This window comes from Panthera tigris, chromosome B3 (assembly GCF_018350195.1).
Source record: "Panthera tigris isolate Pti1 chromosome B3, P.tigris_Pti1_mat1.1, whole genome shotgun sequence".
NCBI lineage: Eukaryota > Metazoa > Chordata > Mammalia > Carnivora > Felidae > Panthera > Panthera tigris.
In genome coordinates, this window is record NC_056665.1 from 128,807,769 (window position 1) to 128,820,780 (window position 13,012).

At 40.3% G+C, this 13,012-nt stretch overlaps 1 protein-coding gene across 2 annotated transcripts in view; it reads left to right on the top strand.

The window, feature by feature from the left end:
• The window catches only part of FLRT2 (fibronectin leucine rich transmembrane protein 2), a 104,088-nt gene extending 92,008 nt beyond the window's left edge, over nucleotides 1-12,080 (top strand). For both annotated transcript variants that reach the window (XM_042990278.1, XM_007094993.2), the window contains exon 2: nucleotides 1,733-12,080. In XM_042990278.1, the coding sequence (XP_042846212.1) occupies nucleotides 2,116-4,098 (1,983 nt within the window). In that variant the 5' untranslated portion in view covers nucleotides 1,733-2,115 and the 3' untranslated portion in view covers nucleotides 4,099-12,080. The remainder of the gene's footprint in view (nucleotides 1-1,732) is intronic.
• The last annotated feature ends 932 nt before the right edge of the window (nucleotides 12,081-13,012 follow it).

Below are 13,012 nucleotides of genomic sequence, written 5' to 3' on the forward strand. Positions count from 1 at the left end.
CTTGCTAACGTGCAGATTCTGCCTTTCAAACAATTTCCCAGCTCAAGCTCATGCTACTGGACCAAGATCACAACTTGAATAGCTAGCTATTAGGGAGCATTGAGATGGCTTAAAAATTTGAAATCTGAGCTTAAGGATGATGTCAGGCTGATGGCATTAAACTAATTTTCCTTATACTATCCTTGGCTGTATTATAAATTATTCTTTAAGTATATAGGGAGATTTTTGCTGGGTTGGAGGGATGGCTTCTGTCTAGTGGCAAAACATATATTTATTTGTACGTTTTAACAAAGTAAATAATGTTTGATTTTTAATAAAGTATCATATCTCGATCTGTTTTGGCGTGGAGAAAACTCCCTATATCTCCCCTTCCCTTTTTAAGGTTTTTGAACAACAAAACATGAATTTTACTGTTTCAGGTCATCAGTGGCATTTTTTTAGGTGGTTCACAATTCTTTTTAAGTTGTAGAACAAATTTACAATATCCTTGACAGTTAAACAGCATTTGCGGTGTGGTTTTTTTTTTTTCTTTTTTAATTATGTTTCTAAAGATAGCTAAGGGAACAATTTCAAATAGTTCCTCTGTGCTTCTAGATATGAGTTGTTTCAATTTCTGTCTTTTGGTGAGAATTAAGAAACTCATAGCTTGCCATGTCCTGTCATGTTGGCTTATTTTGTAAGGAAATAAAATCTGGCACCTTTCAATTATCTGCTTTACCTCTCTGATCTAAAAACAGATGGAACACATTGTAGAGCAGGGAGGCATGATTACTATCCGTGTATTGCCTTGACTTCCCCAACTGGGTCTTCTGTCATTTCAAAGTGTGCTAAAGGTCTTTCTTTAAAGCGGGGGAAAAAAGGGGTGTCCGGGTGGCTAAATTGATTAAGCATCTAACTCCTGATGTCAGCTCAGGTCTTAATCCCAGAGTCATGAGTTCAAGCCCGGTACTGCTCTCCACTCTGGACGTGGAACCTACAAAAAAAAAAAAAAAAGGTAGAAATAAACACAGATGGGAGGAAGGGGGTGGTGTTGAAAAATACCTTATTCCCAATCATGAGTGTGGCAACTCTCAAATCTGTACCTGGAGGTCCCGAAAGAGGGAATAAATACGCATGTTATCATGAACTGGAGTTTGGTCCTTCTCCTTAGTACCTTGAGGGTAAGCTGTTTTGATGGAAGACAAAGGTGAGGAGAGACGAAAAATGGGGAAGAAAAAAAAATCTCTCTGCCTTCACGCGTGCTTCTGTGCATTGTGTTTATTCCTCTTCCTTATGGCATTAGATCAAAAGGACACATTTTTTTTAAATGACCGCAGCCGTGCCTATTTTGCATGTAGAAAAGGCTTCACGTTTCTTCTCTCAAGTGGTGTTAGGTACTCAGTCATTTGTTTCATCTTGAAAGAAGATGTGACCAGTTGGATTTGTAGGTAACCATCATTATTGATTCAGTGGATTCAGCAGTGTGCCTTTTGTGCCCTTTCTATTTGGATATTCAAACAGATATTTAAGAGACGGTACTGATTGGGTTGTTGAAGATAAGGTAATTGAATCGTGTTCCTTTGTTGAATACCTTTTCAACTAAATTATTGCTGCTTAAAACATCATTTAACGCCAACTCTGTGGCCCTGGCCATTTGGTTCTGGCCATAGTGTTCTTAAAAGGCAGCTAGTAACCAGAACTTCATCCATCACTATCCTAAACTGACTTTTTTCTCTCTACTTTCCTCTAACAGAGTGCAGATTGAGCTTAACCAAGAAGTTCATAGTCTGATCAACACTGACCTGATCTACAACATCAGAAGGGAGTTCTGCCTGCCCAGTTGGGCCTCTGTTGACTGCAGATAACTTGGCTTCACTCATTGCCTGTGTGGAAAATTCTCCCTATTGATTTTTTTTTGTTTTTTTTGTTTTTTTGTTTTTGCACATGGAGGACAGTAACAAAGACAGCAACACAGGCTGATAAGAGCAGAGATCACAGGAGAATTCTCTTATTACAGGTCCTTGGGACTTTTCCTCTAGTTGGAGTTCTGGACTTTAACAGAGCCCTTTCCAGTCATTTTGGTTTTGTTTCTTGTTACTTTCCCACCACCTTGTATTTTGTTTCCGTACTTCAGAAATGGGCCTACAGACCACACAGTGGCCCAGCCGTGGGGCTTTTTTCCTGAAGTCTTGGCTTCTCATTTCCCTGGGGCTCTACTCACAAATGTCAAAAACCTTGGCGTGCCCTAGCGTGTGCCGCTGCGACAGGAACTTTGTCTACTGTAATGAGCGAAGCTTGACCTCAGTGCCTCTTGGGATCCCGGAGGGCGTAACCGTACTCTACCTCCACAACAACCAAATTAATAATGCTGGATTTCCCGCAGAACTGCACAACGTACGGTCGGTGCACACGGTCTACCTTTATGGCAACCAACTGGATGAATTCCCCATGAACCTTCCCAAGAACGTCAGAGTCCTCCATTTGCAGGAAAACAACATTCAGACCATTTCGCGGGCTGCTCTCGCCCAGCTCTTGAAGCTCGAAGAGCTTCACCTGGATGACAACTCGATATCCACGGTGGGGGTGGAAGATGGGGCCTTCCGGGAGGCTGTGAGCCTCAAACTGTTGTTCCTGTCCAAGAATCACCTGAGCAGCGTGCCCGTTGGGCTTCCTGTGGATTTGCAAGAGCTGAGAGTGGATGAAAATCGTATCGCTGTCATATCAGACATGGCCTTTCAGAACCTCACGAGCTTAGAGCGTCTGATCGTGGATGGGAACCTCCTGACTAACAAGGGCATTGCCGAGGGCACCTTCAGTCATCTCACCAAGCTCAAGGAATTTTCCATTGTTCGGAATTCACTCTCCCACCCCCCTCCTGATCTCCCAGGTACACATCTGATCAGGCTCTACCTGCAGGACAACCAGATCAACCACATCCCTTTGACAGCCTTCTCAAATCTTCGCAAGCTGGAACGCCTGGACATATCCAACAATCAACTGCGCGTGTTGACTCAAGGGGTCTTTGATAATCTCTCCAACCTGAAGCAGCTCACCGCTCGGAATAACCCCTGGTTTTGTGACTGCAGTATTAAGTGGGTCACGGAATGGCTCAAATACATCCCTTCATCTCTCAACGTGCGAGGTTTCATGTGCCAAGGGCCCGAGCAAGTCCGGGGGATGGCTGTCAGGGAGCTGAATATGAATCTTTTGTCGTGCCCCACCACGACCCCTGGGCTGCCCGTCTTTACCCCAGCTCCAAGTACAGCCTCGCCAACGACCCAGCCTTCCACGCTCTCTGTCCCAACCCCTAGCAGAAGCTACATGCCTCTGACTCCCACCACAGCCAAACTTCCCACGATCCCTGACTGGGATGGCAGAGAAAGAGTGACCCCGCCTATTTCTGAACGGATCCAACTCTCTATCCATTTTGTGAATGACACGTCCATCCAAGTCAGCTGGCTCTCTCTCTTTACCGTGATGGCATACAAACTCACGTGGGTGAAAATGGGCCACAGTTTAGTAGGGGGCATTGTTCAGGAACGCATAGTCAGCGGTGAGAAACAGCACTTGAGCCTGGTTAATTTAGAGCCCAGATCCACCTATCGGATTTGTTTAGTGCCACTGGATGCTTTTAACTACCGAGCTGTGGAAGATACCATTTGTTCCGAGGCCACCACCCACGCCTCATATTTGAACAATGGCAGCAACACGGCTTCCAGCCACGAGCAGACGACTTCCCGCAGCATGGGCTCCCCTTTTCTGCTGGCGGGCCTGATCGGGGGCGCGGTGATATTTGTGCTCGTGGTCTTGCTCAGCGTCTTTTGCTGGCACATGCACAAAAAGGGGCGCTACACCTCCCAGAAGTGGAAATACAACCGAGGGCGGCGGAAAGACGACTACTGCGAGGCGGGCACCAAGAAAGACAATTCCATCCTGGAGATGACAGAAACCAGCTTTCAGATCGTCTCCTTAAATAACGATCAGCTCCTTAAAGGAGATTTCAGACTGCAGCCCCTTTATACCCCAAACGGGGGCATTAATTACACGGACTGCCATATCCCCAACAACATGCGATACTGTAACAGCAGTGTGCCAGACCTGGAGCACTGCCACACGTGACAGCCAGAGGTCCAGCGTTATAAAGGCGGACAGTAAGACTCTGGAGAACACACACACGTGTGTGCACCGAAAGACACACGAATTACATTTGATAAATGTTGCCCAGATGCATTTGTGCATTTGCATACTCTGTAATTTATACGGTGTACTATATAATGGGATTTAAAGAAAAAAGTGCTATCTTTTCTATTTCAAGTTAATGACAAACAGTTTTGTAACTCTTTGCTTTTTAAATCTTAAAAAAAAAATAGTTGCTGAAGTACTGTACAGGGTTGTACCATGAGAACCCAATGCCAAGGCTAAGGAGTGATTCTTCCTCATGATGCACATTCACCATTTTACTGTTGAAGCTGTCAGAATAAATTCCTTTCTTATGGTTGGTGGTCAGATGAAAAGGCACATGGAAACGGACTCATCAGGGTAGGCTACACAACATGGGGAAAACAAGGAATGGCCCAGATAGATATCTTTATGCTATTTCTATACTTCCTGGTGTGGAAGGAAAGTTAAAAATTTCAAAGTAGAAGAAAGGAGGTAGTTACCCTGATTTGACCCAAAGCAGGAAATCTAGAAAGCATCACGAGGAAGCCCGTTCCTGTAAGATAAGTTAACCGAACCCGGCAGAATCCAGAAAATGATGTGGGCTTTGAAAAGAACTTCAAACCCGGGGGTTGGCTTTCTGACTGGGAGCTTAAAAATCACCCCTCACGCCTCCCTGATCCTATGTGATAACAGAGTTAGAGACCTGAGTCTGATTCCGGCCATCTTCAGGGACAGATAGGATGTTCCAGCAAGAAAACTCCCTTTAAAAGTGTTACTATTCAAATTATATGTCAGGTTGAATCACATTCAACAGAGATATATTCTAGAATACTTTTTTAGAAGAGGCTAATAAAATAACGGGAAGAATTATATTGAATGGAATTATTTTTGATAATGAGAATTATTTGGGTAGATTCACCGCAGCTATGTCAACATGATATTTAGACCAACAAGAGATCAGTGTTTGGAATATACTAAACTTGTTATTTAAAAACTATTGGTACCATTTAGACAAAAGCAAGTGATCAGTGATTCTGCTACACTTCATCAAACGACTTTGTTAGTATCATGTTGAAATAGCTTGAATTAATACCTTTATCCCCTTGCAAATTTGTCTTCCAATCACCTCACCTATATTTTCGTAACTAGCCGTTTATGCTAGATTTTTCCCCCCCACTCTGCTTAAACTTTGAAAGAGAAAATGAGATCCCAGTCTCGGGTCCACAAAATATCCATATATACTTATACCCTTTAAAATGTATACTAATTTTCTCTGCTGATAATTCTATAAGGACGTATCAAAGCTGGCTGAAATAATGTATTTTTTTAAAGCAATACTGAGTTTCCACCTTGGACCGATGTTCATCCTATTCCACTTTTGAAATTTCATTTATTCCCTTTCAGTCTTGGATGTCCCTCTTCTTTCGGAATTGTGGAGGGATGATCTATCTTACATTAGTAGGATCACATGGAACAAGTCAGAGAGCACAGGCTCCTTCCCCTAATCTTGGCAGAGTGGGCAAAGAGCAGAGGGCATAGAGAAGAGAGGGATGTCTGTGCTTAATTCTAGATATTTTCAAAGCAATGCCCATTTTCACAAAGTATGTATAACTCACTCCTTTTCATCCCGTAGATGTAGAAGGGCTATCGATCACCTACATTAACTAAAAAAACACACCATTGGAAAATTCCTTTTAAAATCAAATTCTGCCCTGTGTTGTGGATTTCCTTTACCACTGGCCATTTTTTAGGGACCTGTGAAATTGACGTCACACTCATTTTGGCTTTCTCTCTCGCTCTTTCTCTCTCACTTTTAACAAAATAGAACTGTGATGTGTCTTCTTTGTAAGAGTTTAGGTATAAAACGCTATGCAAGTTTTTCTTTATAGTAAGAGCTTTATTTTCTTTAATAACGTACCCCCCAACTTATATGTTTTAATCTCCCTTGTCCCTCAGAATAAGCAGAACATATAACTGAAGTTATAATGTTGTAGAGGCAAGAATCGAAACGGCAGTCAGTTGAACTGAAATTAGCTGTTAATTAATTTGAATTAATTCTAAAGTGACTTAGGTTTCCATATGAGTTTATTAGCTAGCAAAATCTGGCTGTTGCTTGTTGAAAGCTAATTCCACACAGCAAAGGGACAAGACAGTCTGTGAAGGTGATCAGTGTTAACAGTAAGCCATCTACTATTCAGGACAATGACATGGGGTTGTGTGTATTTAAACGGATAATTCCCTTCCACTGTTGTCTTCTCCTTGGCTGTGTAGATAAAACTATGTGTTCACATTATGGTACTTTGACTTTTGAGGGTTTTTTTTTTCTCTTTTATCCACAAAATAATCATGCTCATTTATTTATATTGTGTATTTAACCCCCAGCATCATATTTGGCTGCTGAAACATTTTAGTTTCGAGCCAAGACTGATGTTGGAAAGGTTTCTATGATGTCTTGTGGGATTCAAAGAATTATTTGGGGCTTGAGTGGTACAATGAAGTCCTAGTCATGTGAAGGGGCCTCTGCTAAAAGACGTTCCTGAAGAGATAGAACCTAGTTGCAGTCTTTGCTTTGATCTTGCGCACAGTATGACGGAGGCTGCTAAAAATAAGATCACTGTCTCGTTTGTCATAGCATACCTGGGGCTCTCACGCCAGGATAGGAAGCCCATCACGGAATTTGTAATGTCTTACGTGTCTTAGGAAAACTGCTGAATAACCAACCGTCAGTGTTGGCTTAGGCTTTGATTGGCATCTTCAGTCGCGGGAAGTGTGTTTTGCTGAAACATCTACCCTCTAATGGAGCCTCTCTTGCTGCCATTGTTATGTACTTTGAGATTAGCCAAGAGTCACAGTTGAAGATGCAGGCCAGGACCATGAACCAACAAGACATACACCCTGGCTTATAGAATTTGATGCTGTTTGACCAAACAGGCTGATTTCAGATAACACACGGCCACTTTCAGAGCTAGGCAACTGTCACTGTGCAGAGGAAATTCTAAGAGTAAAGGGTGTAGCCGTGATCACACAGATGTTATTGATCGTTATTCATTTCCAGGGTTGTCATTAATACCTGCTTGTTGTGGGGAGATGTGTTTGAACAGGGAGAGGCTCTGTGCTCCCCTCAAAACTGTCAAATACATTAGCAGTTCATCACAACGGATGGCCACAGGCAGAGACAAAAAGTGTGTTTCCCTGCCCGGTTTCCTTGTATGAGAAGTGGAAAAGATTCTATCCCCTGAGAAATAATGCGATTTCTAATTACCTGGATGTCTGTTGGAAATATATAAGATATGTTCCCCAAGGTTTAAAAAAACGAACAAACTGTGTTGCTGTATTGTGACCAGTCTGGCAAAAAATATTAATGAAGTCGCTAATTTTAAGGCTCCGTTTCCTACCAGTGCCGATCATGATGGTCTTAGTCACTTCCCAAGATCATAACTTAACTTCCCCACGTGGAGAACCAGCTCTGCATGCGGTGAGCAGAACACCCAATGCAAGCAAAAGTTACAGGGAACGGCTGAGGCAGATCACCTTTTGACAGTGAACTGGTTAGTTTTCATCAATTTCTTTGTTTACAGCATTTTTCTCTACCCTACAACAAGGAGACATTGAGTTTTACTTTAGAACAAGAACAGTTTTGCGCATGATTTACCTTTCCAGCTTCATGGGAGTGCAAAGCAATTTCTTTGTGCCGCAAAGGGCAATACAAATACAAAACAAACAAACAAACAACTCTCCTAATTCTTAACTCTTGTCAAAACTGACCTGATGCTCTTTTTTAAAAAGTCAAAATACTAATGAAGAAAGCTATGGCTTACATCCTTCTCTGATTTCTACATCAGGGCCATAAGACAATTGACCACTGGGGGATGCTTGTCACAGAATGTGGGGAGAAAGTTTTGTCCATGTATGATACTGTTGTTACAACAAACCAATCAGATTCTTTTGCTATAGTTTTCATTTTTCTTTTTCTAGAGGCACATCATCCACCAGAAGAGCACAAAGCAAGGCCATCATAACAGACATTTTTAAACTAGTATGCAACACACACGTACGTGCACACACACACACAAACACGCACACTGAGGCATTTATGAAGATGTCCATGGGATATAAGATTTATAACTTTTTGAGGCAAGGTGAAGGCGTCACCACTGTCTGTCCCTCTAAGACCAGTATATATTCACCAAAAGTTAATCCCAATGGTTTGTTATTGTTTGAACCACATGTTGATTTCCTTCTGGTTTATGTTTAGTGTGTTCTCATAACAAGGGACTGCAAGGGGCTGGAAGATTCTGCATCGCACGTCCTCTGAGACCTACCATGCCGCACACCTTGTTAACTACAAACTTCACTCTACACTATACAGTACCTTGTTGATATATTCAGTAAAGGCTTATTTTAAAAGAAAACCACATTTTGTTTATCTGAGTAAGTTCATTGGGTTATAGCCAACACTTGCATTGTTAATGTGAAAGAGAAATTGTTAATGTGGAAGGCTTCCTGATGATGCATGAGGGTGGCAGGAATAAAGGAGGTGATAGGATTTTTCCTTTTCTCCTACCTTGAAGACAACTTCTGTTTTTAAAGCCATTTAACCTTTTTTGTGTGTGTGAGGGGTTTATATGAAATCTTCATGTTCTTTGCTACTTCCCGACTAACTTGTGTGTTTGTCTGCATATCTTTTCAGTATACACCATACATCACGAATATTGTTTTGTATTTGTGAAATCTGTATTGCTTAGGATAGAGATAAATACGAATGTAGTAATCCAATCAGAAGAGCCCCCCCCCCATTTCATAACATACACTATTGGTTTTAAAATGTCAATTTTTCTTAAGAATTCCCATGGTACATTTCTACTTCAGATTTGTTTATAGCTCATGCACCCATACTTCTAATGAGCACTCATGAAAATGTATCTATTCACGTGCTCCAGTTCAACTCGGATTATTCTCACGATTTTGCCAGACCCCTTTCCTCTAACTCTTTAATAATGTATTTGACAGAGATTAAATCAGGAAACAAAATCACGACACTTCAGTTAACTAGTATTAATTATTTGTAGAATCTATGTTGGAAAATTAAGTATGCAAGACAGTGGTCACTGGTGATTTATATTACACTTGGGAGATTTTGTGCCAAGTACTGTCCATGCAACTCTCAGTCACTTTTACCAAGAATTGCAGACCTTATTCTGTGAAGACCAGACCCTTAGTCAAGGAATAAAATTCGTTAAAAAAAAAAAAAGTTTATTACAAGTCAGCATTTGGCTGACTTCAGAAGTTTTGTAGAAGAATAAAATACAGTCTTAGGCAAGTCAAGCACATCTTCTACTTCCCTGTGTTCCTGAAGAAATCTGTCTGTTCACCCAAAGTATTTATTTTTCATGTACCTTCTAAAGAATTCTATGTTAGGTTCTTTTGGGGATTCAGAGAAAAATATGACTCTACCACTAAGGAGCTCACAGATTGTGCAAGAAGCTTGTTTTCGAACACATTCCGGAGTCTCAGAGCCCATGTAATAATTTTACATTCTCTCAACCTCAACAGAGTATCTAAGGTGACGAAAGAAATAGACATACTTCTTGATACATTTGATGATGCATTTGTTGTATATATTAGACGATCTTGGTGTTTAATAGATGACGCAAAGTGATGGTGCGTTGATGAAATTAGAATTGAATTTGAATCAAATTTTCAAACATATACTAAGTAATTGAACATTTAGGAATTGTGTTTGGTAATTAGACATGCAACTTTAAATTTCCACTGGGCACCAGAATATAAATTAATCTAAAACAATAAAGAATGGCACCTGACAATTCTTGAGCACCAATGTAATGCCACATTTAGAATGCTTTGATACATGTGGTCACATTTTGTCTTCAACTACGTAAGGTGTTTCATCTTAGCTTTTCAGCATGTAAAACTTCCCAAGAAGTATAGCGATTCGTCCCTGATCATAAAACCTGTGAATGGCAGAGTCGGGCGTTAACCCCAAACGTGATTCTTAGACTCTTAAGTACTTTCTCGCCTCTTAAATTGACTAGCTTTGAGATGGACTAGCCTTCAGGACAACTTCTTTGTCAACAGTTAAAATTTGTGATGATCGAGATATCACAACGTCACTCTGAGGACACATATATTAATTATTGTTTGTGGCAAGTCAAGGAAACATTCTAAAAACCTAAAAACATTTGTCTTTCAAATCCCATTCCTGGTTTTTTTTTTTAGAGAAATTCTGTGTTTGTTATTATTGGGTGGCTGCACATTTATCTGACTTGAAAGCTTCAGATGGAATCAAGATATGCCTACACCCACGGGGTGAGCTGAAAACTATTAAAAGGACTTGAGTGAGGTTATTTTTAGTAATGAGTTTGTTTCTTACTTGAGAGGTTGCTCGAAGTATTTTGTAGATCCTGCTGAAGATGCTCATATGTCAGAATCTATTAGGGCCTTAGCAAACTGGCTCCTGGATTTACAATTATTTTTCATAGCACAAATAGAAAATGTGCACTTTAGAGGATTTTGTAGGAGCTTTGTTTTTATTAGTTATATGGAAAGTTAAGGATAAAGCATTTGTAATGGTACACTCTAAAAACAGAGGTCTTTTTAGCACACACACACACACACACACACACACACCAACTGATGAACCCGTTTGCCCATTTTCTTGGTGTGAAGTCTAAACTAAATGAAAAATTCATTACATCCTTAAGGAGATTCTTGTCATTTCTGTGACATAATCAACGTCCATATTGGGTTAATCTATTCCTAAGCAAATATCAAATTATGCTGGTTCAGATTCTGCTAAACTCCCTGGTTTGGGTAGGATGGGCCTGTGTTAGTTTAGTTTTGTTTTCATTTAGCAACTATTTGATGAAGCCTGGTAAGTTTTGGTGCTGAATAAGATTGCTTTCCGGGACAGCCAACTTGGCATCATCAGAAATCTTTCCTGAAAGTTATGGTGCTCAACACATGGGCCACGTTTTTCCTGTCTCTTTGCCTCCTTTGAGCGCTCGCACTCTTACATTTAAGGAATCATACAGCAGTTCTTACAACACTTACATGCTTTCTCAAATGTTTTTTCTCCTCTCCGTTTCCTAACTCTGACATGGTTAAGACCCTTCCTGTATTCTCTAGTCCACCTGCATCTTTCCTACACACCGTGGGACAAGGTATAATAGTCTATAAATAATGCCCGATTGTGACAAGGCATTACCATGATTTTAAGAGAGAATTCAAGCTCTTTGTATGACATAATGTGTCATATATACATTACTCCCTGGCATTCCTTACTAGTATGTCCTCCTCATTCATTATGTTCTCTGGACTAGATAGATACTTGAAATCAACCAACAGTCTATCTCTAAGAAATGTCAACTCCTCTATACTGCTGTAGTTTTGCTCGACATTTTTTATCCTATGACATTCACTTTCTCCTTTGCTTGGTGAACTGTTCCTTCTTCAAGATATGACTCAAGTGGCCCCCACCTTTGGGAAGCTTCTCAAATCACATCTGTCAACTATCTGACTCCTCTGTACAGTTAATATAACTTCAAAATACTTTTCTTTATGGCATCTATATTTTGTGGGTTTCCATGGGTATGTTTCATGCCTATATTTTAACCCCCCGGAGACAGCGGACAGACTCTGCCAATTTTTGTATCTCATCCAGTGATGAGTAAGTATAGTGTCCAGCCCTGGGCAGGTGTCTCGTACATGCTTTTGGGTAAAATGTGAACAGAGCACATGGGACAATGAAGTGATGTCAGGTGTCCCCAAACAGCAGCAGCTCAAATAACAGCTACCCTGTCAACCTCCTACGGCTGGATGACTTTCTTAAAAGCCTCCGAATGATCGGTGGAATTCTGGATATGCAGAATTAGACTTGCTCAGAAGCTACGATATGAATTTTACAAGAAACAAAACATACATTTCCTAAAAAAATCTTTTGTTTACCCATGACTATTTTTAGAGAAATTTTGTTTTCGTGATTATTTGTTGATCACACATTTATCTGATTTGAAAACTTTATTATGAAATCAGGATATGTTTATACCTACAAGGAAGGCTGAGAGAACTATTCAAATGATTTGAAGAACATCCTTTTTATATTTTACAGAAAACCCCAAAACTCTGAGCCAACTTGCAAAAAGGCATATAAAGACATATCTTAAAGAATTGTCTTACCAGATGTCATCATCATGAGAAATACACAAAGTATGGATAGACATAAAGTCCAAGTAAAACATTTTGACACTTTGCTAGGCATGATGAACTTTTCACGTGTAAAAAAGTAGATTAGTTTTTTGTTTCCATCAGCAATATCAAAAGGGACAGTCGATATTCACTGTGTCATATCTTATACCTAAAATATGGCATGTATCATTTAGAGGTCCACATTGTATTATCTTGATTATTTGCTCTACAAATAAATAGTTCTCTTCTAGAAATGATATTCCCATAAAGAAGGATGCAGTGGAGGTGGTAGTTATTAAAACCTCAAACTTGAAACAGGCTGACTTATTTTGGAAACCTGTCTCTGCCAATTGGCTTTGTTAATAACTTATACTTTATGGTCCTCAGTTTCCTTTACCTGAAATGGAGACAGTGAAGTCCAACGCATATGGGGGTTGCCAGAAGTGCAGGTATGTAGAGCAGTTAACAGTTTGCCAGACTCGGCAAGCATTGAATAAATGGCATTGGACACGATATATTTTCAGACAGACCTCTTTCACAAGCACAGAGTGGCATATTGTCCACTTTATATGAAGACACCCAAGTTCATGAGTATTAAGATCAGCATTATACAAGAGTCATGTATTCAAAGGTAATTAGCATCCCAAATTTCACATAATTGTGTACA